The sequence below is a fragment of the Epinephelus fuscoguttatus genome, linkage group LG12 (assembly GCF_011397635.1).
Source record: "Epinephelus fuscoguttatus linkage group LG12, E.fuscoguttatus.final_Chr_v1".
NCBI lineage: Eukaryota > Metazoa > Chordata > Actinopteri > Perciformes > Serranidae > Epinephelus > Epinephelus fuscoguttatus.
The window spans coordinates 27,263,558-27,290,936 of record NC_064763.1 but is presented as its reverse complement, the minus strand read 5'-3'; the positions used below and the strand labels follow the sequence as shown (position 1 = coordinate 27,290,936).

General features: G+C 41.2%; 2 protein-coding genes across 2 annotated transcripts in view; both read right to left on the bottom strand.

Annotated features, from left to right (window-relative positions):
- Nucleotides 1–7,969, bottom strand: part of ltn1 (listerin E3 ubiquitin protein ligase 1) — a 20,484-nt gene extending 12,515 nt beyond the window's left edge. The window contains exons 1-15 of the mRNA XM_049592819.1: nt 7,814–7,969; nt 7,424–7,630; nt 5,601–5,699; nt 5,124–5,354; nt 4,976–5,028; nt 4,684–4,864; nt 4,088–4,261; nt 3,168–3,358; nt 2,618–2,765; nt 2,265–2,522; nt 1,796–2,107; nt 694–909; nt 524–565; nt 235–424; nt 1–103 (exon numbers count right to left, since the gene is read on the bottom strand). The exon at nt 1–103 is cut by the window's left edge and continues 137 nt beyond it. Of these exons, the coding sequence (XP_049448776.1) occupies nt 1–103; nt 235–424; nt 524–565; nt 694–909; nt 1,796–2,107; nt 2,265–2,522; nt 2,618–2,765; nt 3,168–3,358; nt 4,088–4,261; nt 4,684–4,864; nt 4,976–5,028; nt 5,124–5,354; nt 5,601–5,699; nt 7,424–7,630; nt 7,814–7,855 (2,447 nt within the window). The 5' untranslated portion in view covers nt 7,856–7,969. The remainder of the gene's footprint in view (nt 104–234; nt 425–523; nt 566–693; nt 910–1,795; nt 2,108–2,264; nt 2,523–2,617; nt 2,766–3,167; nt 3,359–4,087; nt 4,262–4,683; nt 4,865–4,975; nt 5,029–5,123; nt 5,355–5,600; nt 5,700–7,423; nt 7,631–7,813) is intronic.
- Nucleotides 7,970–11,622: 3,653 nt separating this feature from the next.
- tmem135 (transmembrane protein 135) lies at nt 11,623–22,158 on the bottom strand. The gene is made up of 15 exons (XM_049592826.1): nt 21,976–22,158; nt 21,350–21,477; nt 18,831–18,923; nt 18,582–18,615; nt 18,410–18,475; nt 17,879–17,925; nt 17,746–17,787; nt 17,473–17,649; nt 17,314–17,383; nt 17,043–17,210; nt 15,934–15,997; nt 15,717–15,793; nt 14,787–14,885; nt 14,637–14,704; nt 11,623–14,459 (listed from the first exon to the last, which is right to left on the bottom strand). Exons 1-15 carry the CDS (start codon nt 22,111–22,113, stop codon nt 14,324–14,326), a joined length of 1,407 nt encoding a protein of 468 aa, XP_049448783.1. The 5' UTR covers nt 22,114–22,158; the 3' UTR covers nt 11,623–14,323.
- Nucleotides 22,159–27,379: the final 5,221 nt, after the last annotated feature.

Sequence of the window (27,379 nt, the reverse complement as noted above, 5' to 3'; positions counted from 1 at the left end):
AGTGGCTCCATGTTGCCTGCATCTGACAGACTCTTGGTCTCAGACAGAGTGGCATGGAGCCTCTCTAAGATCTTCTCCAGGTACACCTCACCTATCAGAGGCTCTGCGCAAGTACAAACAGATCAAAATGATTATTATATGGAAATTCACTCATGATACGCATCAACAGTTCAACAAAAAATACTGTTCCACTGGGGAAAAAAATTGCTGGTGTGTGTGAGTGTGTGTCTTTACCGTTGTTGTGGTGCTGAGAGAGGACCAGGCTGATAAGGGTCCAGCTGTGGTTGCTGGTGGAGGAGGTGGAACTGGGAGAGCTGCATCGCACATTGCACAGCTCCTCAGTTAATCCCAAGAGATGCTCGCCCAAAACTGAACCTTTCAGCCAATCACGACAGCTCTTTAGAGTCTCAGGATCTGTACATGCCTGACAGGACAGATAGCAGCACAGATATTTATAACAATGTAAATGTGATTTATAGGTAGATAACAGACTATGATCTCTGTAAACATATGACACACATACCCTCTGTATAATTTGCAGGATAATTCTCCACTGTAACTCCATCTAGAAACCAGAGAGAAGAGCACAAATAAGTAGAGTCTTAACCTACGACACAAGAGGTCATCGCGCTGCATGAGAAAGATGTGAATCAACATCAGGTCATATGTAATGACATCTGCATTTCATGTTACCATAGTGATGTGGTTGAGGATGCGGATGGTCTCCTGCTGGCTGCAGCAGTACAGTGAGCTGAAGACCAACTCCACCACATGCTCAGTGTCTCTGCGGCCCTTCTCAGCCAGCCACACCACCACCCGCTCCAGCAGGAACTGCATTGCTGGATTCTTCACGGTCACCTCGTCCCTCTGCTCACCGTCCGTTATTTTGTCATCCATTTCGACCAGTGTCTAAGATGAGCACAGTTTAGGAAAAGGTCATTAGCATCATGTAAGAGCTGCTAAAAATACATGATACCTTTAATATTCATTCCTCAAAGCCATGGCAGTGTTTCTGCATATTCAAGCCCATTAATTAAAAATTGCAAATACTTAACATTACTACCAACAACTTTTTTTTCCACATCTGAAAATTAAAAAGCTAAATTGATGACACAAATTGACAGAAAATAGCCCCTTTTACACTGCAGGCTCAAGACTAAAATGTTGCACCGTTATTCCCACTTGCTGTTCCGTATAAAAGGCATGGACACAGAATGAGGGGACAGAGTTGTTCTCTCTTCAGCCTGTAGCAGAGGTAGTAACAGAGCTGAATTGACGTCTATGTAAAAAGTGTGAGAGGGATGGGTGTGATGTTCTGACGATGTGTTTTATGTGCAACACACCACTAGGAGATTTAAAAAGCAGCTAGCAGCAGTTAGCAGCAATCACAAAGAAGAACAGCAGCCGAAAATTGAGGAGACAACGAGGTCCTGAAGCTCCTCACCCTCCATGCAGAGAACGAGATCAACGGCCATATAACAGGGATAAAGCATTGTTATTGCCAGGTTAATATCATTGTCATTGTTTAGGAAGCGCTGCCCAACGCTTATATTATATGTCACACTAGAGGCCGACGCTGTTGTGTTACATGCCAAGCCTCTTTTGCTTCCTGAACACGAGCATGCTATCAAGAATGACATACTGGTGCAACATTATGCTGTTGTTGTCTGGTTCTGTGTAAAAAACAAAGCCGCATCAATAAGTGTTTTGGTTGTGGCAGTGTTACGGGAGGGGTCTCTGTGTAAAAGGGGCTACTGAAATACACTTTTGTCTGTAAACATCAAATATGACTTACACTGAAGACCCTGGGTGTGTGGAAAGACTGCAGGAGGAGGGAGAGGAAAACAAGGTGTCTCTCCGAGTTTTTCTCATTCACATGCACCAGGCACAGTTGTGCCAGCTGGCACACTACATCCTCAAAATGCTGCGTCTGTAGGGACCCAAATGACTTCTCATTCACCAGCTCAGACACTGTCTGAACAGGCTTCTCGACACCATCCCCCTCGACTCCAGTTTTCTCATTGTCTTCTGGTTTAGAGAAACAGATCTTGACAGATTTCTTCTTCTGGACGTGCTTTCTTTTTACTCTCTCAGGATAGCGCATTACCTGTAGACATCAGAGAAAGTGAAAATAGATTTATTTCGGCATTGTGTTTGCTGTTTCACTTTGGCCACTTTTAAAAGACATGAATAGCTCTGACAGCATTATTGATCTGTTGTATCCTTGCATGTCTGAACCAGAGATTCCACAAAACAAAACCTACCTGCAGCAAGGTGGCTACCCCTTCTAAAGCCTGTGGATCTGCATCCTCATTATCGGCATAACGCACAAACAAAAGACCGAGTCCCTCCCAGAAGTCTGCCAGAAGCCCTTGAAAGACATCACTGCTGCCATTAGCTTCAGCTTCACTGTGTAAGCCTGCCCGTTTCTCCCAGGAAACAAGTATTTCAGTGACCAAAAGGAACAGAGGACCGTTTTGAAGGGAGGGACTTCCAAAAGCCTTTTCTAGTAGTGGCAGGAGCTACAAAAAGACAGAAAATAAAACAGTGAAACAAAGGTAGGGACTTAAATAGATCTGATATGACTGGTAAAGTATGCGTGACTGTGTGGTCCCACCTGCTGTGAAATAAGCATGGTTCGAATCTTTTTCTGTTCCTCCTCTTCTTCTGTATTTTGAAGTGTGCAGTACCTCAGGCACTCGACAACAGAAGTCACTATAGCTGCAGTTTCCGATGGGCTTGCCACTGCACGCTCACTAGACAGACTGACACCAACACACAGACACTTGAGGCTAGAGAGTGTGACACAAGACTGATTCATAATTTAAAAACACATTTTTTTCATCAACATATGTCAGGACATGGGCAGCGTTTACAAAATCACAAGAAAAATAATTAAATTACTGCTCATTTCATTTAACTCAGTTTGACTGTTATGAACTACATCAGGAAAAAAATACTCAAAATGTGTAAATTTATAAATGAAAATTATTAATTTTATTAGATAAAAAATTAAAATGTTAATAGAATCATTGAGTTGACCGACATTACTTTATACAACGGTGACACAATATGACCACATTGTCACAATAGGTTTCCCTTGAAATTCAATATATAACAATCACCCAGCCCAAACGTACATACTTCCAAACACAAAAAAAAATTACCCTTGTATGAATGAAGAGAAGAAGGTGGTGTAGAAGTCCAAGGTTGGCTCAGTGACCTGTGGGGGCAGCTTGCTGAGGAGCGGCATTAGATTAGGGTGGAAAGCTTTCGCCATGCCTTTGCCACCATCCTTTAGTAGAGCCCAAAGTTTAGGTAAGAAGCCCTTCTTGGCATTCACATGAGTCCAGCAATCCTGAAATAGGAGCAGAAAAATCTACGATTAGATGCAATGTAACAAAAATTAAACACGTCACATACTGGCGATTAACTGAGTACATCTCTGATTGATTTTGTGTGTGCTAATTTTGGTCATTTTATTTTGCTGCCTCTGAAGCACGAGTGAAAGTTGCTACTCAGTGGACAGAGCAACAGCAGAGAGAGGCATCATACTTTCACATCTGACTCAATGAATTAAGGATTATTTCAACCAAACCAGGACTGGTGATTGTTTGAACGGTGGAGAGACTAACCAAGTCGGTTTTGGGGAGTTTATTTTGTTTCTGTCAAGTTAAAATGAAGTGTGTTTTATGATGAGTTGACAAGGTAAACAAGTTGATCTTTGTTTAGTGAAAGTGAGAAACTTAAATTCAGAGGGTGCACGGTTATAATTTATTAAATTTATTCAGGAAAATAGTGTACGTATATTTGCTTTCTTGATATTTTGTGAGTATATTTTGTTAATTTGTTGAACTAAAAAAGCTACGAGGGCATTTTTTGATTGGCTTGGAGGTGAAATGCTACCCCCCATTAGTTTGGAGCATGTGGCCAGGCATCACACCACTCACCTTCAATATAACTCCCTGCACTACCTTTCAAGTCCCCTCTAATAACTTAGAGGGAAGCCAACTTTACAGAGCACCTGACACTATATTGGCATTAGCACTGCTGTGCACGTGAGGTCATTCTTAAAACACAAGCTTACGGAGATTGTCGACACGACGTGAAGAACAGCTTCCCACACAGGAGGCAGCACTACAGGATCTGTGTCATCAATGCTGAGGAGAACAGCGGGGCAGAGTCGTGCTGCTTCAGCCTGGACCAGTCCTGGAGTGAACTCACACAAAGCACACACCATCTCGAAAAATGCCCCTCGCACCTGTGGAGCAACACGAAGTGGTAATTAGGGACAGTTTTATTGTTTTCCTGTTCAAAAAATATGAACTACAGAGCATTAATTAACTTTGCAGGGTAAAACCTTTCTACATTTTCTGCAAGTGCAAACTAGAAAGATGTCTTTCCTTAACATTTTGCTTTTACATGGCAACATAGCCACAGCTAACAGAGCATCTAAAATAATTTTGGCGAAACCAAAAATAAATTGAGAAACCTTATCTAACATGATGGTTTCTTTACAGTGGGATTATGCCATATGCATAGATACAGGGATATAACATTTATCTCTTACTATATTTGCAAACTATAACCTTTTATTACAATGAAAATTCCTTAGTTGAGCGACACTACACAATGTTCATATACCAGGTGAACTAGTTCATTAGTCTTATTCATTGCCAGTACCTGTGGTGTCTTGTGTTTACTGTATTTCCAGAACTTCCCGGAGTTCAGAAGCTGTGCTAGTCTTTCCTCCAGGGCTGTCCTGTCACTCTGGAGCAGCAGGGAGAGCAGTCTCTTCACCCCCAACAGAGAACTGGTCAGCATGCGCACATATTTACCTTCTCTCTCCTCCTCTGTCACACTTCTAGAGAACACGGGGAACCAGTGACTCAGCAAAGAATTTGACAGAGTGCATTATTGTTGTGCCTACACAGTGAAAGGAATGGACACAGCAACTATAATGAGCTTGACTTACTGTGGATCGCTCAGTGTGTCGGCAGTTTCCTTTAACAAAATATCCTGAAGTACCTGCAAGATAATAACAACAATTTAATGTTAAATATATATCATGAGATTGCAACAGAAATTCCCTTGTGTGTGCTAAAACCACCACTACTACTCACGCTAAGGATCTCATCCTTGCAGAAGCTGAGAGCCTCAGGCTGTTTGGTGGGTGAGAAAGCAGCCTGGAAGGCCTGGCACGCAGCAGAGGCTGCAGGTGTGTAAGTGTCACACTGGGACAGAATCCAGTGGCCCATCAAGCTCTTCAGAAAGGGAGCCAAGTTGCGACGCACTTTCAGCACCAGCTGCTCGAAGGCCTGCTGGGTGGCCTCCCTGATCCGGCGGTCATGGTCCTGATAGACATAATGATGAAGACAAAATTCTCCTAATGTGGACACACCTCAAAGACTTGCACACACATTAAAGTCCCATTAAAATGTCATCCTTAATTTGAGTGTGGCTCCAGGATACCTCTTGTTCAGATCATTTGAAACGGGGTACTTTTATTTGCGAGGCAGGATGCACTATGTCCACAATGATTAAAAGTGACACTGATACAAAAAGGCATTTCATGAATGTATTGTGAATGACCAGCTCACCACTGATATCTTGCAGTAAATCCTCGGCCAGTACGGCAACACGCCTTTCACCTCTTCAGCATTCCGTTCCTGACACATGGACCCAAAGTCCTGCACAGCCTGAGAAAAATACACAGCATCAAGACACACACCCGGACCACCTGGGGTTACTACAGCATAGCCAATGAGAAACTGCATTACATGTTTTATGTACACTATTCTATGTGGTAGGTTGTGGAATGTTTTATATCTTTACAACCCTGATTCCAAAAAAGGTGAGACACTGTGTAAAACATATATAAAAACATGATGCAGTGATTTGTAAATCTTTTTCAACCTATTTACACTTAAAAACAGTTCACTGACAAGATATTTAATGTTAAAACTAATAAACTTTATAGGCTTTTCTTAAATGTACACTCATTCTGAATTTGATGCCTGCAACAACCTCTAACAAAAACTGGGACAGGGGCATGTTTACCACTGTCTTGCATCACTTTTACGCCTTTGCTGGACAGCACAGATGAAGCATGAATGGGGGAGAGAAAGGGGATAACATGCAACAAAGGGCCAGGGGCTGAAATCAAACCCACAAATGCTGCGGCAAGGACACTGCCCCTGCACATGGGACACCAGCTCCAACCACTGAGCTACTGAACACCACGCCACACATTTTCAATGACTGACAAGTCTTGCCATACTGTTGTAACATGTACAGTATGTGCCTTGGCATTGTCTTGCTTGAATAAGCAGAGATGTCCCAGAAAAGACACTGTCTGGATGGCAGCGTATGTTGCTTCAAATTTAGTATGTTCATTTCAGCATTCATGGTGCCTTCACAGATGTTCAAGTTAACCACGATCACATGGACACTAACACATCCCCGCACCTTTACAGATGCTGGCTTTTTAACTTTGAGCTGGTAACAATCTGGATGGTACTTTTCTTCTTTAGCCCGGAGGACACAATGTCCATGATTTCCTAAAACCAATTTGAAATGTGAATTCATCAGACCACAGAACACTTTTCCACTTTGTGTGAGTCCATCTCAGATGAGCTCAGGCCCAGAGAGGTCAGCTGTGTTTCTGGATGTCGTTGATATATGGCTTATGCTTTGCATGGTAGAGTCTTAACCTGCATTTGTAAATGCAGCAACAAACTGTGTTTACCGACAATGGTTTTCCAAAGTGTTCCTGAGCCCATGTACTAATGTCTTTTATACAATCATATTGGTTTTCAATGCAGTGCTGCCTGAGGGATCAAAGGTCATAGGTATTCAGTGTTAGTTTAGAGCCTTGCCATGCAGAGATTTCCCCATATGCTCTAAATATTTTAATCACATTATGGACTGTACATGGCAATTGTGCTTCAGGGAGCACTGCTCTTAAACTGATGTACTATTTGACCACACAGTTTTTTAATACAGTGTTGAACCTCAAGCTGTCCTTGCTTGTGAGCAAATGAGCCTTTACAGGATGCTCCTTTCAAACCCAATCATGGCACTTTAATCTGTTACCTATTATCATGTTTACCTGTGGATTTTAAGCATTCATCAACTTTCCCAGTCTTCTGTTGCACCTTTCCCAACTTTCTCTGAAATATGCTGAAGGCATCAAACTCAGAATGAGTGTTTATTCACAAAACACAATAAAGTTTATCAGTTTGAACTTTGAATATCTTGTCTCTGAACTGTATACAAGTGAATATGTGAATATATTCTGATTTTATCTACGCTTACACAGCGTCCCAACTTTTTCAGAGTAGCGGTTGTACATGGTAGGTGTGTGTTATACGTGGTTGGCTCTGTGTGTAAGAAATAAAGTTAGTTAAAAGTTAAAACTCACTTTCAGTCTAGTAACAACATCCCTCTTCGAGAGTTTCCTGAGCACTAGGCGGAAATCAGCATCTACCAGGTTGTCTATCTCCTCCGCGCCGTGGACAGCAGGGACATAACTCAGCTCTGAGGTGACCGTCGTGTCGAAGCCCACAAACCCCGGGATGACACCACCCTCCCGGGTTAAAACCTCAGCAGCTCGGCCGCTACTGGACGGCTGGTAGCGGGAAAGAAACAAAATCCCATGAAGCAGAAGTGTTAGCCCGACGGACACGTTGTAATTAAGAAACAGCTGGGGCAACACAGCCACACACAGCTGCTAGCCGTTAGCATTAAGTTTACATTAGCTTTAGCTCGTGTTTGTAGCTAGCAGCCGCTAACAACAGACACTCCTACTTACCCGAACATTTCCTTTAGTTCGCTGTTTATTCTTACCCCCCATGGTTACACATTAAAGTTAATAGTATCACTTAATAGAGATAATTAACTAGCCACTCGGTGGTGGCGTTCAGCGGCACAGAGTGAAAGAGACTAATTACGCAGGTGTGACGGAATTGATGACTTCCTGTCTAAACCTTTCAAAATAAAACGACATCCTCACGATTTAGAATAAAAGCTTCTTTGGGCAGATGAATTTAATGGGGACATAGCAGATCATCAGTAGAAGCCACACAGAAGTGGCGTACATCATTTCAAAGCTGGTGCCTGGCGATTAATTTGAGATGCAGCTGAGCATTGTGTCAAGTTCTCAAGTCATAGATCTGTAACAAACAATGTGTTTTGGTGAGACACATATTTAAACTTTGCAAGTATAGAGTGTTGAAGGGCTTATAACATCATGATGGAAGTATTTGATGACCATTCCCATGCTCAGTTATGTCTCATATAATTTTGGGGTTGATACTATCTTTTACACAGTTTTGGTGCTAAATTTAAGCATTTTTTTATCACTTCATAAGTGATAAAAAAGTTCAAATAAATACATCCAAACTGCCCCGTTAAAACACCAAGACCTTGAGGAACACCACAGTAAAATCCATGCAGTGATTCAGTATCACAAACTTTTGACATTTGGATATTTGTGTGAAAATTAGCTTTTTCTGCGATTGGATGGCAAGCACTTCTGTTCTGGAAACTGCTGAGAAACCTCCTTGATGTCAGTTTACCTATGAAAGCCACACATCTTCTGAATGCCTGGGGTCTCTAGTTTGTGAAGGTTCATGAGTTTGTGATTATTCTAGAGATCACTATAGGCCATTTTATACAGTGAGGTCTGTTTCAAAGAAATGGTCTCACTACACACATATTAATAAAATTGGTCTATCTGAATCCACAGAAGTCTCAGCTTTCCAGTCATACCCAATGTGTGCATTTCCAAGTATGTTTAGGGACCCCAGTATGCAGAAATATTCAAATATGGTAGGCCTGGGTGGAAATAACACATTTCTACTGCATGCAAAAACACTGCATGGTACATGTTTGTAAAGAGGAGACTCATGGGTACCCACAGAGCCCATTTTCATTCAGATATCTTCAGGTTAGAGGTGCAAATGGCCATGCTGTTTTTCCCTCACCAAAATTTAGCCCAACTTTGGTGTGTTCTTTAGCCCCCTTCCTGGGAAGCTAGCATGATGTCCTTGGTGATATGGCTGGATTCTCCAGGTCATAGAAGGTATACACAGGTATATGGAGTACACCATTTACAGTATACCCACCTATAAGCCAAAAAGCCCTTGGAATATATAGGAGAGAACACCCACTTCCTCCTCGATAACCTACCCATCTACTAGCAGCACGCCCACCTCATCAACTACCACTACACCACTGGATATCAGTATTATCACTACCTTTTAAACTCAGTCTGCTCCAGCCTCCTGAAGACAGGAAGTTGGCGAGGATTGGCGAAGGCCCAGCAGGTCTCAGAGGGTTAACAGCTTTTACTGTTGTTACCTTGGACAGAAAACAGTTTCAAATGAACATGTAAACACTAAGGGGATTATCCAAAATAAACAGGGTAAGACATGTGTGAGCAAAGTAGTCCCTTACTCCAATTCAATAACAGCTTATAGATAAAAATGCGTGAACAAGAAATTTGAAACAGAATTTTTTGTTTGAATCTATAAAAGCCAAGAGGAAACCGATGGAAAATCTGGAGACCATATACCATTTTGTGGTGTACTGTAAAACAAATGCTAGGAACGTTCTTTGAGTTCAGTTGTTCCAAAATAGTTGAAGAAACTAATTCCATGAATGAATCAACCATTTGCTTGCTCTTTAGCTAAGAGATGATATGCACCATAATACCATCTGTTCTTAACTGTTATTTCAGAATAAATGAGGCTTCATTGGGTATTCTGATGTATCCTTTCCATTTTAAATGAGGTGGGTCACACGCTTTTACTTTGAAAAGGAAGCTACAAAACAGAAGTGCTTTTATGTGCCTACTTGACACAAATATATTTACTTCCGTTATGGATGTCTTCTTCTTGTCCTTTAGGTGTAAACCAAAAGCATTGTGCGCTCATTGCTGCCCTCCGTGAATAAATTGCAGACACTGCAGCCTTGTCAATAATAAAAAACTCATTACACCAACACAGGATCACATGACTAAACCTCTGCCATGTCCCAGCATCTGTAGGCCTACTATGCTAAAGCATTTTAAAGATAAACTGTTACACTCTAGTGATACTTCTTGTAAGTTTTAATTGTATCCTTTGTGGGGTTTTTTTTGACTGTTACCATGCAGAGTGACACTAAAAATTATTTTCCAAACAATTTTGCACTATTAGGAGACATGACTGAGCAGAGGACAGAGTATTAGTACAGTATACATACCTTTAACTCTTCTTCCCTAATAGCAAACAAGCGTCATGTCTGGAATCAGGTAACTACTTCACAGCAGTGCATGCACACAGCGTCAAGCAGCAGTGGTGACGCACCTAAGTATTATCTGATTGTGTAGTACTGCTTAGAATCAGTTGTATCTGTTCCAGTGGGCATGTCTAATCTTGAGGCCTTGACATGTAGCAATGCAGCAAGATCTCAGACAAAGGTAATGAGCAGTATGCCTGTGGAAACTGTGTTGTACTTTATTAGGTACAACTGTTCAACTGCTTGTGAATGCAAATGCTAATCAGCCACCCACGTGACACCAACTCAGTGCATTTAGGCATGTAGACATGGTCAAGACGACCTGCTGAAGTTCAAACCGAACATCAGAATGGAGAAGAAACGTGATTTAAGTGACTTTGGTTGTTGGTGCCAGACTGGCTGGTCTGAGGACGGTCCCAAACAGAGACAACAGCAGTTCTCTGGGTGAAAATACCTTGTCGATGCCAGAGGTCAGAGGAGAATGGCCAGACTGGTTCAAGATGATAGAAAGGCAACAGTAACTCAAATACCAACTCGTTACAACCAAGGTCTGCAGAAGACCATCTCTGAATGAACATGTTGAACCTTGAAGCAGATGGGCTACAGCAGCAGAAGACCACACCAGGTGCCACTCCTGTCAGCTAACAACAGGGAACCGAGGCTACAGTTCGAACAGGCTCAGCAAAATTGCACAACAGAAGATTGAAAAAATGTTGCCTGGTCTGGTGAGTCTGGATTTCTGCTGCCACATTCAGATGGTAGGGTCAGATTTGGTGTAAACAACTTGAAAGCATGGATCCATCCTGCCTTGTATATCAGCGGTTCTGGCTGCTGGTGGTGGTGTAATGGTGTGGGGGAGATTTTCTTGGTACACTTTGGGCCCCTTAGTACCAACTGAGCATGGTTTAAACACCACAGCCTACCTGAGTATTGTTGCTGAGCGTGTCCATCCCTTTATGAACACAGTGTACCCATCTTCTGATGGCTACTTCCAGCAGGATAACGCACCATGTCACAAAGCTCAAATCATCTCAAACTGGTTTCTTGAACATGACAATGAGTTCACTGTACTCCAGTGGCCTCCACAGTCACCAGATCTCAATCCAATGGAGCACCTTTGGGATGTGGTGGAACAGGAGATTTGCATCATGAATGTGCAGCCCACAATCTGCGCCAACCGTGTGATGCTATCATGTCAATATGGACCAAAATTTCTGAGGAATGTTTCCAGCTTTTTGTTGAATCTATGACACCAAGAATTTGATCTTCATCAAAATATTTTCCTCAACATCAAAATTACACAAGATGAAACTCAGCACAGAAAAAAAGCCTTGCACATGATATTCAAAAATGATTTTAATATACACTTTTTTACATAAATCAAAAACATCTGCAGAGTTGCATTATAGTTCTTTGTCATATGTTTAGTTAATATACCACCTCTACTTTAGTCTGAACATCAACCATGCACTATTTTCATTTAAATCATGGCTTGTGTTATGGAGGTCACGTGTGTCCAAAGCTGGGTTGAGTTGAAAAACTGAATGCATATTTTAAGTAAACAAAATGGCAGCTTAAATAACTACCAGAAATATGAGGTGTACACAAAAAAGATGTAACAATTTTACAGTATAATTATGTGTAATTATTTTACATCTGGAATGAAGTTATGATGAACGCTGTGAGATGCAATAGTGTATTTAGTGATGAGCACAGAAATCCTCCATGAGCCACAGAAGTACCCACTGTTCCCATTATTCCATTAACTGCACAACCACTGGGACTGTTTATCACTTAGTGAAAGATGCAATGCAGACTTTCCAGAGAAAATAAAGTATTTAAAATTCCAAACATCTTTTTGGCAGATATCCTCATCTCTCAGCATCGAACAAAAACTCAAGCAGATGGAGCTGTGTACTTTCTATTCACAGACTTCTGGCCTTCAGGCAAACATTTCGATGCAACACCAAATTCCTCAGTAAACAATGTTTCAATCAATGTGGGTTTTAAGCAATGGGGTTCACCTTGGAACTGACCGTGAGTATTAATTAAAATGCAAACAGCCAGCACCATTTTTTTTTTTATATTTTATGAGCTCATGTGAAACAACCAAATATTAAAATTGAATCAGGTTTGGCCTTTATTCGTGAATAAAATATTCAGTCATGCAGATGAGTCGTTTTGAACCCAAACACCAGAGAATGAAATGAAAATGAAGGAGCAGGCTGACTGTGGTGATGACTTTTTGAAATTTGTGTAGACATATGATTTTGTGGTTTAAAATTTTGAATAATTTACAACTGGTTATTAAACTGGATTCTGAATTACATGGATCTGCAAATTTAGGCTCCCTTGCAGTCCAACTCATAACATTATAAAGTCTTGGCTCAGGTAAATACATGTAAATTAAAGGCTATACTTAAAATATACATGTATGACATTTAAACAATTTCTGTATCAACTAAAGGGCCTGTGTATTTAACTGCAAGCAAGAGGTGGAAGAGACACCAAGTATCTGATGGTGAGCTCGTGCCAAACCTTGACGACAGGGGAATTATGACTTTATTCTCGTAATATAACGATTTTTTTCTCACTTTATCTCAAAATATGAGAGAACACTTCAGTTTTTATGGTGCAGAAAGTTTTGAATATGAGCAGATATCCTGCTGAAACACACGAGCAATTAAGGTCCAGGGGTTTAAGAATCAATTCGAATGAATGGTGTGTATAGGTGGCACATAACATTTAGACAGTTAGACGCACAAGCGTAAATCCTGCCTACATGTGTGTTGACTCAGCCGGGATAATTGTAAATAAGAATTGATTTACAGCAGACTAAATATTTGAATGCAACACAGACTGCCTGAGAGCCTCACTGCATTATATTCCAGTATACTGTGAAAGGTAATGTGGCGCCTGATATTTTTTTGTTTGTTTAAATTGATGCAGAAAAGGCACATATTGGTGCATACAAATTCGCCAGAATGCAGGAAATAAAAGTGTATGATGCTCTAATTTTCCTGGGGAAGACCCCCTGCTTAATATGTGTCCCGCTCCAATAATCAAGTTGCTCCCTTTACCACATTATCCATTGCAATTATTATTGTCAAATTTTACAGCACTCTAGTCTGAGATCTGGAGAAAAAGAAAACCTCAATTGCATTTAAAACGCGATGATGACATGACAAAAAAAATAATAATAATTTTAACTGGTTAAAAGTGGTGACTTTCCACCTCTCTGTTTCACATCATAGACCACAATCTAAATACATCTCTCATTAATAAGGCTACATAATTAAATATATATTATCAGTTCCACTCACTAGACAAGTACACATTCAGTAATGATCACAAGTTCTTTCTCCTCGTCAATCACAGTCAAAATCAGGAATCACTGAGTCTGTTTTAGTTTCACACTCTGTTGTGAAATAACCAAACTGAGTTCAGTCAGTACAAACCTACAGGTAACTTGGAAAATGAAGAAATTTTATGATCAAAGGATAAAAGGAATGTTGTTGCAGCCAAAGCGAAATCATTTTTAATTTCCAATTATCCAATTTTAGGCTTTCTTTGTGATTTAAGTGCTGACCCCGTAAGGTTATCTATCACCATCCATATCTTGCAGAGCAGGTTAATGTAAACCTGTACAACGCAAATGAGCAACTTGACAGAAAGATTCAATCATTTAGATGGCTTTCTTATTATTAGAGTTTAGCAAGTGCTATTAGGGTTTCATTAGGACTTTGAAATACTTGTATTAGTACACTTCATTTATTTCACTGGTTACCTGTATTCATACAATCCCAGCCAGTAAATGTGCTTTTGTGCAGCACCACGCTGAACACTCATGATGCCCTGCTTTGGACAGATCACAGGCTTTTAAATCCTCCAAAGCATATCCCATCTCATTACACAACAACACCACTTCTGAGCTGTCATAACGCCTTTTAAAAAAAAATCCTTAAATTACTCAGATAGAACAGCCAAACTGTTCACGTTGAGGTAACCCTAAAAGCCCCTCCTACAGCCTGCTCCCAAGTCAGCCTAGTTGGATATCTGCTCCCGGTGGGAGCACCGTGGTGAAACGAGGGTCCAGTTTGGGCACAAAGCCTTTAAAGTCCCTGGAGGCCTGAGTCCCGAACACATCTAGCAACTGTCGGTTCATCAGGGCAAACCTATAGAAGAGACAGAAAATAATCTCAGTACCATTATGACAAAAGCAACTTTCACTAACAGGTGACATTAACATGGACGGAAACAGTCGAGCTATAGACGATCTAAAAATACAGAGTTGGATTTAACTGATAAAACAACGTTTGACAGCTGACAGAGTCCACACAATTCATTCATACCTGCCCTTTGTTAAACGCAACAGGAACTTCCAGTATGAAGGCCTGAGGTTCTGCACTTCCATCACAGCCTGTGCAACAGTAATGAGTCATCCATTAAATCCTCACTCAGCATTTATGTGAGTATAAAACCAGTGTTTACGGGATACTTACAGCTTGGAAACAGATAGCGGTGGAGATGGCGTATATGACCGTGTCTGCATGAGGAAAGTAAGGGAACTGACCAGCCTCAATGCCCTTGAAGTACATGGTCTGAAGACAGAGAATATCACATGTTCTGTTAATGATAAACTGTCCAATAAAAAGAAGTTTCAGATAAAGATATTTTCTGTAATAGTTGTTCTGGCTATATGCTAATTTAGGAACTACTACTACTCTAGTGTGAATAAAAGCAGCCACAATGCTAGATGAGTAATGTTTATTATGACCTGCTGCTACGTTTAAGTAGTCTCACCTAGCCAGACTTAAGCCCTGTTTCCACTGAGCAGTACGGTGCAGTTCAGTACACTTGTTTTACCCAATTCCACTGTGAAAAGTTGTGGATGGTACCAATGGAACTGTTCTGTACCGTCGCCTTTTTTGTCAACCTTCTGTTGAAGTACCTAGCACACAAATCTGGTGCTACAAAGGTGGAGCTGCGAACACTGCAGTCCGTTCACTGGTCAACAGGATCACCTCTCCACATGCAAATGTTCCAACAAAAACAAGTTCTCTCCCACCTTTTTTTGCAAGAACACTGTGGCTTAGTGCTGCCCAAGAGGTTTAAGATTGGTTTAAAGAAACACAAATAATTCAGAGTGTTTTTTCCCCTCAGTGTGGAAATCTGATGGGCTCAGTCAGACCTTTCTCCAGCACTGGCACAGTCATTAGATAGGTCTGGCTATGCAAGAATATACACAGATTTACACTAACCAGGTGCATACAGAGCATGTAATAATCTTTTTACATTTTCTTAGTAACCTAAGAAAATCCAAATACCCTTGGGATAAGAAATTAATGTTGGTGTGTATAATTTCTTGACAATGTAATTTTCTTTTTACTGTGATTACAGTAACATCACTTGTTTCTGAGATCTTCTTTTACCTCCACCAGCTTCGAGAAGAGATACATGGATATTGACGTGCTTTTGTAGAAGAACATCGAGATACCAGCCAGGAAGCCTTGAACGACAGGGGAAAAATACAAAACATGATTGTTAGACAGATTAAATCAGCTGAGACATGATGCAACATCAGCTGAGACAATCCTGAGAAGGACTGCTCTACAAGGATTTTGTCTGACAGAGACATTTCTGTCTCACCGGCTATCAGTGCATGGAGCTCGTCATCAATGTTACGCAGCCAGCGCAGCAAGCAGCTTGTTCCCTGAGTGAGAGGAAAACACATTTAAAAAATTAAACAATACTAATATGACCAGACAGGAGATACTGAGATGGAAAAAAGATTGGAAATGTGAGTGAAAATAATATAAAATATGTGGGGGAAAAATTAAAGAAATCAGTGATTGCAAATGGCTGAGTCTTAAAGAAGGTGGGAGACAGAAAGATATGTTGTACAGCTTATATATTCTAAAACTTTGGCACAATGGTTTGTACAATTTTTTGCCAAATTACAAGAAAGGGAAGAGGCAAGGAACAGTCCCTCCAGGATGTTGTGATCACAACAATTAACACAAATCCAGCCAATCCCTGTGAATTCTTCTAATCACTGCAACTTTACGGCTTTTTAAAATGACTGAGATCTAATTTCATTGTAGAGCTGTGTGCAGCGTATTGATTCACTTCACACCTCCTTGCCCCTCTCCCTCTGTTTATCACGAGGCTACTGCTGCACCTGGGACAGAGTCACACACACAGTGACGAGGATAACTGTTAGCATCATACGGCTAATGTTACACATTGATTATTAATGGGTTTAACGTCAGAGTCCAGCCTTTTTGGCACTGATGTGAGATTGATGGGACTGTTTAACAGCACAGTGTCAGACGTTAGCTGCTGCTGTGTCTACCAGGCAGAGAGAGCAAGAGGAGAGTGGCTCCTGGAGACAGCCCTTCTGTGCCGCATCAAACAGCTGTAACAGCTGACCATCACAGATCACAATCATTAACAGATTCTAATTTTGTGGGAAACACTGAACGCTCATAATAATAGGCTCCAGATCCAAGACAGCATCACAACTATTTTTGCAATTTTTAGTTGTTCCCACAATTCCATTGCAAAAAAATGTCTAAAACGATCCCAACATGCATCACAATTATTTTAGAAGCGATGCAGTGAAATCAGGTATTTCAGGCTGCAACAAACCCCCTCAACACCCTGTGAAATCCTGGAGGGACTGAAGGAAGGTAAAAAAAAAAAAATAGTAAAGCAGGAAAAAATAAAAAAGGGAGACGTCAGTGGAAAAAATGTACCTTGTAGATACTGACGAAAGATCCTAGAAAGGCCCCTAACTGGAAGTTCTCCTTGTTGTAGAAGAGCGAGGCGAGTCGTGAGGGTTTGGTAAACATGTGCCTGAACGCTGAAGGCACTTTAAGACAACACTGTATCAGGTAGCCAACACTGAACATCCTGACAAAACCCTAAACCATAAAAGAAAAGAAAAAAGAGTTAATACTGCATTTTTAGTACTTAATAATATATAATTTGAGTATTATAAATCCATCATCATAAAAAAAGTCGTACTTTCACACAGTAGGAAATGCAGTTGTCTTGGTAATGTTTACAACATCTGTGTCTTGGACCCTTCTTGCATCTAGATTATTTAAAGCAAACAAAAAACAAGTTAATTCTGGGCACTCTGTATAAACCTTGGCATCAGTGTAAATGTGTGTGTTCTCTTACATTGATTCTAGCAGTTCCCTGGTGTAGGCTACCAGAGTTTTCCTCCTGGAGCTGGGCCTTTCTGCTGACACCTGCAGGTCCTCCGTCTCTATAGCAGCTGTCCTCTCAGGGTGCCTTGTGTAGATGTGCTCTGCCACAAGAGAGTGAGTTGGGATCTCTTCTTTTCCGATGATGAACCTGTGACAGAAAACGCACGCCACCTCTTAACCAGCTTTACCAAAACACTATCAGTTAATCTAAATCACGGCATCAGTGGGAACAGGGGCAGCTTACTTTAATGCTGAGAATGCAAAGCCTTTGAGACCATCTTGACTCCTGCAGCATAAAACACAAACTTTAACTCAAACTCTAACATTCGCTCCTGATCTATTGATCAATGTTTTACATTTTACTGTGAGAATCTGACCTGAAGAAGAACATGTAGAGTGATGCAGTTATGCAGAACAAAAGCACCTAATGGGAAACAGAGACAGAAGGAAGGCATTAGGACAACAGGTGGAACATAAGCATCTAGCTACGAGACTCCGGAGCCATTTTGAACATATAATCAAACCATGTATTACAAATTAAGGTGATGGTGAAGCTATAATATTGGTGCAAGCTGCCTACAGATATGATGGTATACATGTAATCTTCAAGGGACACAAACTACTATAAAGTTTATTTAAAATCATCTGAGTACTTCCTGTCGTGTGCTACCACATACGCATTTATCTGCCTTCTCACCTTGAAACGGACAAAACTCATTTGAGATTGGCGATATGTGAAAGAAAACTGACAACACACCATCAATACCAACAATCCTATAATATCCTTTGCTCTTTGTTGTCAAGGAAATACTGGAAACAGCTGTCAACGTGTTATTTAAATGCTCTGAGCGAGCCCCATTATTTAGCTGCCTTCACTGTCATCTCCTCAAACCTTCCTTTTATCTTACCTCGCCATGTTTGATGGGTTTGATGATGCCTCGTGTCACTGCCATGCGGAACAAAGTCTCAGTGGCCTGACAACAAGATTACACTGTCACTTATACATCATGTGGCAAGAAAGAGCAGATATATCACTTTCCGTGCAACAAACAATGTTTGAATGAATGGAGGAGCTCTTACAAGATTTGTCATGTATATTGTCAGCAGCCCTCTCCTGATGGGGGGGAAGAAGGGAGACATATTGATTCTTAGTAATCACAGAATCAGTATTCACAAGGCCACATCTGATATTTGAGATGTATACAACAACTTCCCATGAACTAAGTGCCCTTTTTGTGCAGTGGTGGCAAACATGTTACAGTTTAAAACATTAAAAGATTTGAGATGAAACAAAAGAAAAGTTTGGTGAAAAACAGGCCGGAGTCTCACCTGCTCTTACGCTCCAGGAGGATGGCAATATAGGATGCTGGCAGTGCTGCCCAAAACCCAGCAGACCAGGAGTAGAACCCTCCAAGAAGTTTCCTGAAATAAGTAATATATTCAGCATTATTTATTTTCTTTTTTTCAACTGAAGGGTGAACTCAATCACACTGTCAGCGCCGGTTTTCTATGTTTTGGTCAGATCTTTCTTTTCCTTTTTTCAATCAAAAGGGGAAAAATTATCTAAATGGCATGTTAAAAATACTTGTACGGCTTTAGTCGGTCTGTAGTCGGTCTGAAATACACTGCTCAAAAAAATCAAGGGAACACTTAATGGTCACAGTATAAAACCAAGTCAGTTAAACGTCAGAGATATCAATCTGTCCATTTAGGAAGCACAAGTGATTGTGAATCAGATTCTCCTCCTTTGGTGCAAATGAAGGTGACAACAGGTGTAATGGAGAGGCAACATTAAGACAACACCCCAAAAGGTAATGGTTTTATATGTAGTGGCCACAGACAGTTGCTGTCTCCTTATCCTTCCTGACTCTAGTTTTGTGTTCTGCTAATGTCCCTGCTAGTAGCATGAGAAGGAAACCTGCAGCCCAATCGGGCTGCACAGGTAGTCCAGCTCCTCCAGGATGGCACATCCATACCTGCAGTCATAAGAAGGTTTGCTATGTCTCCCAGCACAGTCTCAAGAGTAGGGCATCAACCCAGAAGCAGGACCAGTATCTGCTCCTTTGTGCGAGGCGAAGCTGGAGGAGCACTGCCAGAGCCCTACAAAATGACCTCCAGCAGGATACTGGTGTGCATGTTTCTGACCAAACTGTCACGAGGGCCCGGTGTCTTTGAGAGGGACCTGTGCTCACAGCCCAGCACCGTTTAGCTCGATTGGCATTGGCCAGAGAACACCAGAATAGGCAGGTCTGCCACAGGCGCCCCATTCTCTTCACAGATGGGACCAGGTTCACACTGAGCACATGTAACAGACATGAAAGAGTCTGGAGACGGTGTAGCGAACGTTATGCTGCCTGTAACATCATCCAGCATGACCAGTTTGGTGTGGGTCAGTGATGGTCTGGGGAGGCATATCCTTGGAGGGTCGCACAGACCTCTATGTCATTGCCAACGGTACCCCGACTGCTGTTAGGTACTGGGATGAAATCCTCAGAGCGACTGTCAGACCCGGGTTCCTCCTGGTGCAGGACAATGTTCGGCCTCACGTGGCCAGAGTGTGTAGGCAGTTCCTGGATGATGAAGGCATTGATGCCAATGACTGGCCCTCTCCTTCCCCCTGACCTACATCCAAGTGAGCACCTATGGGACCTTATGTATTGGTGCATCTGATGCTGCCAAGCACAGCCACACACTGTCCAGAAGCTCACTGATGCCCTGATCCAGGTCTGAGAGGAGATCCCCCAGGACACTATCCGCTGATTCATCAGGAGCATGCCCAGCCATTGTTGGGAGTGTGTACAGGCATGCCGGGGCCATACACACTACTGAGTCACATTATGAGTTGCCGTGATTAAGTTCATGCAAGTTGAACCAGCCTGTGATTTCATTTTTCCTTTGATTTCAGTGTAATTTTGAATTAAAGTAAGTAAAGATTTTCAACTAGAATAATGCGTTCATCAAGATCTGATATGAGATTGAAGTATTCCCTTAATTTTTTGAGCCGTGTATGTGCAGCATTTTGAGCTTAAACGTACCCCGTGGAGTTCAAGAATAACCACAAGTTTTGTGAATGCATCTTACATGATTGTGAGGCTAATATGTCGACAAACTCTGTCGAAATATAGACAGACAGACATATAAACACCAGGCATAACACTCTAAGCCACTTCTGTGGTAATTCTCACTACGGCTGGTGTCTACAGGAATGTGTTTGGCCATGATGCCACACACACACACACACACACACACACACACACACTTACAAGGTGAAAACAATGCCAGCTGTTGCGACATTGTCACAGCCGGTAAATATAGCTTTTGTTTAAGTCAGTTCAATTCATTCTTTATTTCAGACCCAGTGGGACCCATATCACAATAAAAAAAACCACAGTAAAAAAAAAACCCAGCAGAGTAAAAATAAGAAAGAACAATAACACACAAGATACACAAAATACAAAGCCTTCCACAATGTTCAATGTCTAACATACAGACACGTTGGCCAATGGTTCCACAGTCTGGAAGAAAATCTGACAGAACTGCGTACAGGGTTAGCCAAAACAGCGATTAAGTCATTTTCTGACTCAGTAAACATGTTTATTTCGTGCTGCAGCAAAACCTGAATGTTCCCTCTGGGGATCAATAAAGGCTAATCTTATCTCATCTTTACAAGAAAACTCCATAGGGCACATTTCAGCAACTCTGAAAACAGGGGAAAAATAGACCCTGAGACAATATTGACTAAACTATTGAAGATTGCATCAGTTTAGCTTTAGAAACCCTTGCATCTCAAGTTAAGGTAAGTTGTGTAACTGACAAGTACATGTGTGACATTTGTTGGACCTGCTGACCTGAGGACGCAGAAGAAAACAATGTAGAGACTTCCATTGGCAGTGAGGAAAGAGGTAGACCACAGGATCTCTGGGAGAAGCCTTTTTGTATAGTAATCCTTCTTTCTTCTCCTTAGAACAGCTGCTATCTGAAACACACACAGTCAAGTGGCTGTCACTGTTGCAGATGTTCACATTTGGTTGCCAAATTATTGCATGAGAGTTGAGGTAACTTAACAATGGTTCTGCATTTGTATTAAACTTCCCCGGTGAAGCAGATAATGGTCTGAACAGTGAAGAATGTGCACAATGCACCGGAAACTAGCCAAACGAGTTTACTCTGGAATCTGCCTGCATTAACTTATCAGATGGTTCCTACTTGACTCACGTTTCTGTTTATGAGCCGGTTACTCGTGAATGTGTTATGATGGGTTTTCAAAGCGCGTTCAATGATTCTTACCTCCTTCACAGAGTGTGCCTTCACATAAACTTGAACTTAGTCCCCGAGTGTGAGCTCGCGACGGGTCAGCTCAAGTTAATCTTCACGTCGTTTTCTCAGAACTAGTTAGCCCTACTTGGTTTAGCTAGCTAACTTTAGCTTCAGAGTCTACAAGTGCACATACTGTAGGTCAAGCAGCGAAACTTACCAGGTAAAGAGGGGCGTATATTTTGAAGGAGACCTCCAGAGCACCCCTGGCTACGTCCGCAGCAGACTGCACACACGACGGGTCCCAGGTGTGACCGATTTCGTAGCAGTTGTGTGGTATTTTGCTGAAAGCAGCCATGTCCGTACCATGGGCTACCACCACCACAAGCAGGGAGGCGGCAACGCGCTGCCGTGCGCGTTCACTCTGAGGGGAGCGCGTGCGGCGAGGTCACGCAAAAGAGGTGTGCACGTGCACGGCGCCGTCGGGACTGGACCAAAGAGCATGGATACCAAGAGGCGAAGCTCAATAGAACGCCCATAGCAACAAATTCCCCCATGGTGTCGTCCTACCGCCGCCATTTTGGACCGTCAGCAGACCGCAGCAGAGCCGCTTACATACAAAAACACACAGACAAACTGAAGTATATCGATAATTATTATTATTAATTATGCTTACAATGCTACTCACCTCGTGATAGCTTGGTCACAGCTGCTTTTTCACGTTTATGTAAAGCAAAATATAGACTTTAAAAAAAACAAAACGACGAAAAACGGCCGAGATGGCATCCCTACATATTACATCCACTTATGAGAAGATTAACTTAATTACTCCTTCAAATAAGCCATCATAAGCCAATCTACCAAAAAATAAATAAATTAATAATAATTATTTATTTAAGATTTATTTACATTTTGTACAGTAAGGGGACAGTAATAATAATAATAATAATAATAATAAAGATATTTTAATCTGATATATTTTAATGCTAAAGCAGTAATCTTGACATAGTTTCTCTAGTTGGCATTGCTCTGGCCTCTAGCACTACCGTAAGAAACCTCAGAGTAATATTTGATCGAGATTTGTCTTTTAATTCTCATTTAAAACAAACCTCACGGACTGCATTTTTTCATCTGCGTAATATTGCGAAAATTAGGCCTATCCTGACCCGAAAAGATGCAGAAAAATTGGTCCACGCTTTTGTTACCTCTAGGCTGGATTACTGTAACTCTCTATTATCAGGTAGCTCTAGTAAGTCCTTAAAAACTCTCCAGCTAATTCAGAATGCAGCAGCACGTGTACTAACAGGAACTAAGAAACGAGATCATATTTCTCCTGTTTTAGCTTCTCTGCACTGGCTCCCTGTAAAATCCAGAATTGAATTTAAAATCCTACTGTTAATTTATAAAGCTCTAAATGGTCAAGCTCCGTCATATCTTAGAGAGCTCATAGTGCCATATTATCCCACCAGAACACTGCGCTCTGAGAATGCAGGGTTACTTGTGGTCCCTAAAGTCTCCAAAAGTAGATCAGGAGCTAGAGCCTTCAGCTATCAGGCTCCTCTCCTGTGGAATCATCTTCCTGTTACGGTCCGGGAGGCAGACACCGTCTCCACATTTAAGACTAGACTTGAGACTTTCCTCTTTGATAAAGCTTATAGTTAGGGCTGGCTCAGGCTTGCCCTGTACCAGCCCCTAGTTAGGCTGACTTAGGCCTAGTCTGCCAGAGGACCCCCCTATAATACACTGGGCACCTTCTCTCCTTCTCTCTCTCTCGTATTCTATTACTGCATCTTGCTAACTCGGCCATTCTGGATGTCACTAACTCGGCTTCTTCTCCGGAGCCTTTGTGCTCCACTGTCTCCCAGATTAACTCATATCGCAGCGGTGCCTGGACAGCGTGACGTGTGTGGTTGTGCTGCTGCCGTGGTCCTGCCAGATGCCTCCTGCTGCTGCTGCCATCATTAGTCATTAGTCATACTTCTACTGTTATTATACACATGACTATTGTCACACATGTATACTGCCAGATATTAATACATACTTTCAACATATTGTACCACAGTAGCCAGAAATATAACTATAATATTATTACTTTCAATAATGTTGTTGTAAGCTACTGTCATTACCTGCATCTCTCTCTCTCTCTCTCTCTCTCTCTCTCTCTCTCTCTGTCTCATTGTGTCATGTGGATTACTGTTAATTTATTATTCTTATCTGTTCTGTACGACATCTATTGCACGTCTGTCTGTCCTGGAAGAGGGATCCCTCCTCAGTTGCTCTTCCTGAGGTTTCTATCGGGTTTTTTTCCCCGTTAAAGGGTTTTTTTGGGGGAGTTTTTCCTTATCCACTGCAAGAGTCATAAGGGCATATATATATATATATATATATATATATATATATATATATATATATATATATATATATATATCTTCCCACGAAAACTGGCATATTAAATTGATATATTAAAACACTTTAAACCCTACACCTCTGTCGGGATCCTTCGGGAAACAGTGGAAGGCCAGGTGCGGGGTGTTCCACCGACAGTTGTTGCAGTTAATTGCACTACACTGTTTTCTTTTACTTTTTTTCTCCTCTCTCCTTGAGATCTTGCATGCTGTCTGGGCGCAACAGTCCAAGCTCAACAGTCCAAAATGGCGGTAGCGCCCCTAGTGGCTGTTGGCAGAAATTCAACGGAGCTTCGCCTCTTGGTATCCATGCTCTTTGACTGGGCCATAGGGTGGACTCTAAATGTATTATTAGTCAGTGGTTTATTGAAGATCTGTGAATTGTTATGTGAATAAACTATTTTTATTAGGTTTTTCCACATATTTCACGCACACACAGACAACAAAGCAAATATCCACAATGCCTCACATATTTAAAGACAGAGAAATAAATTAATAACAAAAACATATCAGACTAAAGAAGGACAATATGAAAGACAATAACAACATTAATACACTCTACACACAGCTATTTCATAGTGGTTGTTTACCCTGATGTCCAATAAATTCCAATAAAGATTTCCACATTTTTTCAACTTCTCCTGCCCTTCCTCTGGTTATATAAGTCAGTCTTTCCAGTACCACACAAAATGAAACAACACTGATTTAAACAATAATTTATTTAGGGACTGTTCATTACTTATGAGTAATTTTTCATCAAAATTGCTAATTCTACACACACTCAAAAATGGAAGTACCAGTGTGTACCTAAAAGGGTACAAATGCTTGTCACTGGGGGGTACTGTTTTGAAAGACAATTGTGTACCCTTTAGTACTGGTCCATTTTTGTACCTTACCAAATTGTACCAATTAAAGTACAATTATGTACCTTGCTAGACATATAAGCATCTTTAAACTACAGTATAGCAACATATCCGTTAAAAGAATACTATAATGTACTTATAAGGGTACCAACCCAGTGACAGGCTGTCCAGATGTAAATGTACCAGAATTGTCCACACAGCTTCATCTTCATCTTCTAACCGCTTCATCCTCTTGAGGGTTGTGGGGGGCTGGAGCCTATTGCAGATGACATCGGGCAAGAGGCAGGGTACACCCTGGACAGGTCGTCAGACTATCGCAGGGCTGACACATAGAGACAAACAACCATTCACGCTCACATTCACACCTATGGACAATTTAGAGTTATCAGTTAACCTAGTCCCCAATCTGCATGTCTTTGGACTGTGGGAGGAAGCCGGAATGCCCAGAGAGAACCCACGCTGACACGGGGAGAACATGCAAACTCCACACAGAAGGGCTCCCACGCCTGGGATCGAACCGGCAACCCTCTTGCTGTGAGGTGACAGTGCTAACCACCACACCACCATGCCGCCCACATAAAAAGTTAATTAAAGCAAATATTTTTTTCACATAAGAACCCACCTCAACATATTGAGGCAGAACACTTTAAGGTAACAAGCATATTTAGATAGAACAAGGGATGCAAAATATATATCAGTACTGATGAATTAATCAGAAAATACAAAAAATTAAAATTATATCTTATTTTACCAGTATCTGCCATGAGAAACAACCACTTATCTGTAATTGCTATGGGCTGAAAACAATTCCGTATCATGTATCTTTAGATAGCACATGTTTAAACAGAATACCTCAAGGAAACAAACAGTCTATCATCAACTAAATATGCATGTCTCATTTAACCTCATTTGCTTGTCTTGGAGGCTCAAGGAAAAATATTTATAACTTTGGGTCGGGTCAAAATAAAAACAAAAAATAAAAAAATGAAGTCACACTCCAGCCACCCCCTCCTCTGATCAGTAAAGAACAGTCTCTTATTCAGCTAATCATCAATGGTCCTATCATATGTCCCCGAAACATAGGGACAACTGAATTTGAAATGATGAGTGTACGGGTATTTTTGAAAACATTATGAATAAATGTAGAATGGCCACAGCTCCGTACCATGAATTAAATTCTCACAAACTATTACTTAAATCCATTAACTTTAATTCATGAATGTTTACTTGGAACATAGATTCAGCCTTCAAAATGCCTCCAATACCAGTTCTTTAAACTTCAGCTCTCAAAATGGAAAATTAAAGAGACAAAGAGAGGCCCAAAACCAGAATAAGCTAAACTGGTATGAAAGAAATGGTTAAACGTGACAAGATACAAGAGATTCTCTGCTGCAATGTTCAATTCTCTCACCATAGATATAACTTAAGACAGATAGGCTACGTAAATCTCCCTAAATCTCAAACTAAATACCTAAATCTGGAATCAAATTAGGCTACCCTTAATCTGCCCAAAATGGTAACCATCACTGCAAAAAAGTGTGCCAGGTCCTGCTGGTGCTCAAATGGAGACTTGTGACGCTAGCATGATTTTGCCAGTGTTTGGTGGTAGTGTAGCTACTACACACTAAATCTGGATTATTTTGTACCATAAAATAACATCACAAACATGACAGAGCCACACAGGAACTTGAGAATGGCACGGTGATTTTACAGTTTAGATTGAGATGAGCTGCAAATCATTACCATAAATAAATGTAAATAATATAGAAATTCGCCAGCAGGCATCAAACTGAATGTATAGAGGTTTCCAGCCTACAGTAAAGAATACATTACAGGTGAGTTTATGGAACAATGTGCTTCTTCATGGATGTGGATTGGAGGGGATGGTGGAGCAGCATGGTGCTGAAAGACAAAAAACCTGTGACCTTCAAGCACTTAGGAGAGAAATAATGATAAAAGACTAATTCAAGTTTTTATTGGTTTGAAAGGCTCAGTACATGGCATACATATTTTAGTTTTTGGGCATACAAAAATACAAGGCACATGTTTTTTATGATATGGAGGTGGACTCCAGTACCTGAAGAAAAATTAACAAATAAGTCTAGAAGGAAAGAGAACAAAACAGACTCACAAACAAAACCATGTCACACACATGTCCTTATACATCACTCTACAGGTTCACATAATCACAGAGCAAGTTTATAATTATATAGGCTTATCTACTATTTTGATGAGCCAATACACTTGTTTTTACACCATATCACAGCTGTGCTTGGGGTGCAGGTTGTAGCCTACTCAGAGATCTGTGCAAGCTAAAGGGTCACACTCACCTACCCAAATGACGGGAACAAAGACC

Excerpts from the sequence above, each read along its gene's own strand:
- tmem135 (XM_049592826.1), bottom strand. The coding sequence starts at position 22,113 with ATGGCTGCTTTCAGCAAAATACCACACAACTGCTACGAAATCGGTCAC. Across the intron at positions 18,924-21,349 it reads GTTTTCTTCTGCGTCCTCAG|GAAACTTCTTGGAGGGTTCT; the intron begins GTCAGCAGGTCC and ends TACTTATTTCAG. Across the intron at positions 17,650-17,745 it reads TTTGCATTCTCAGCATTAAA|GTTCATCATCGGAAAAGAAG; the intron begins GTAAGCTGCCCC and ends TTTCTGTCACAG.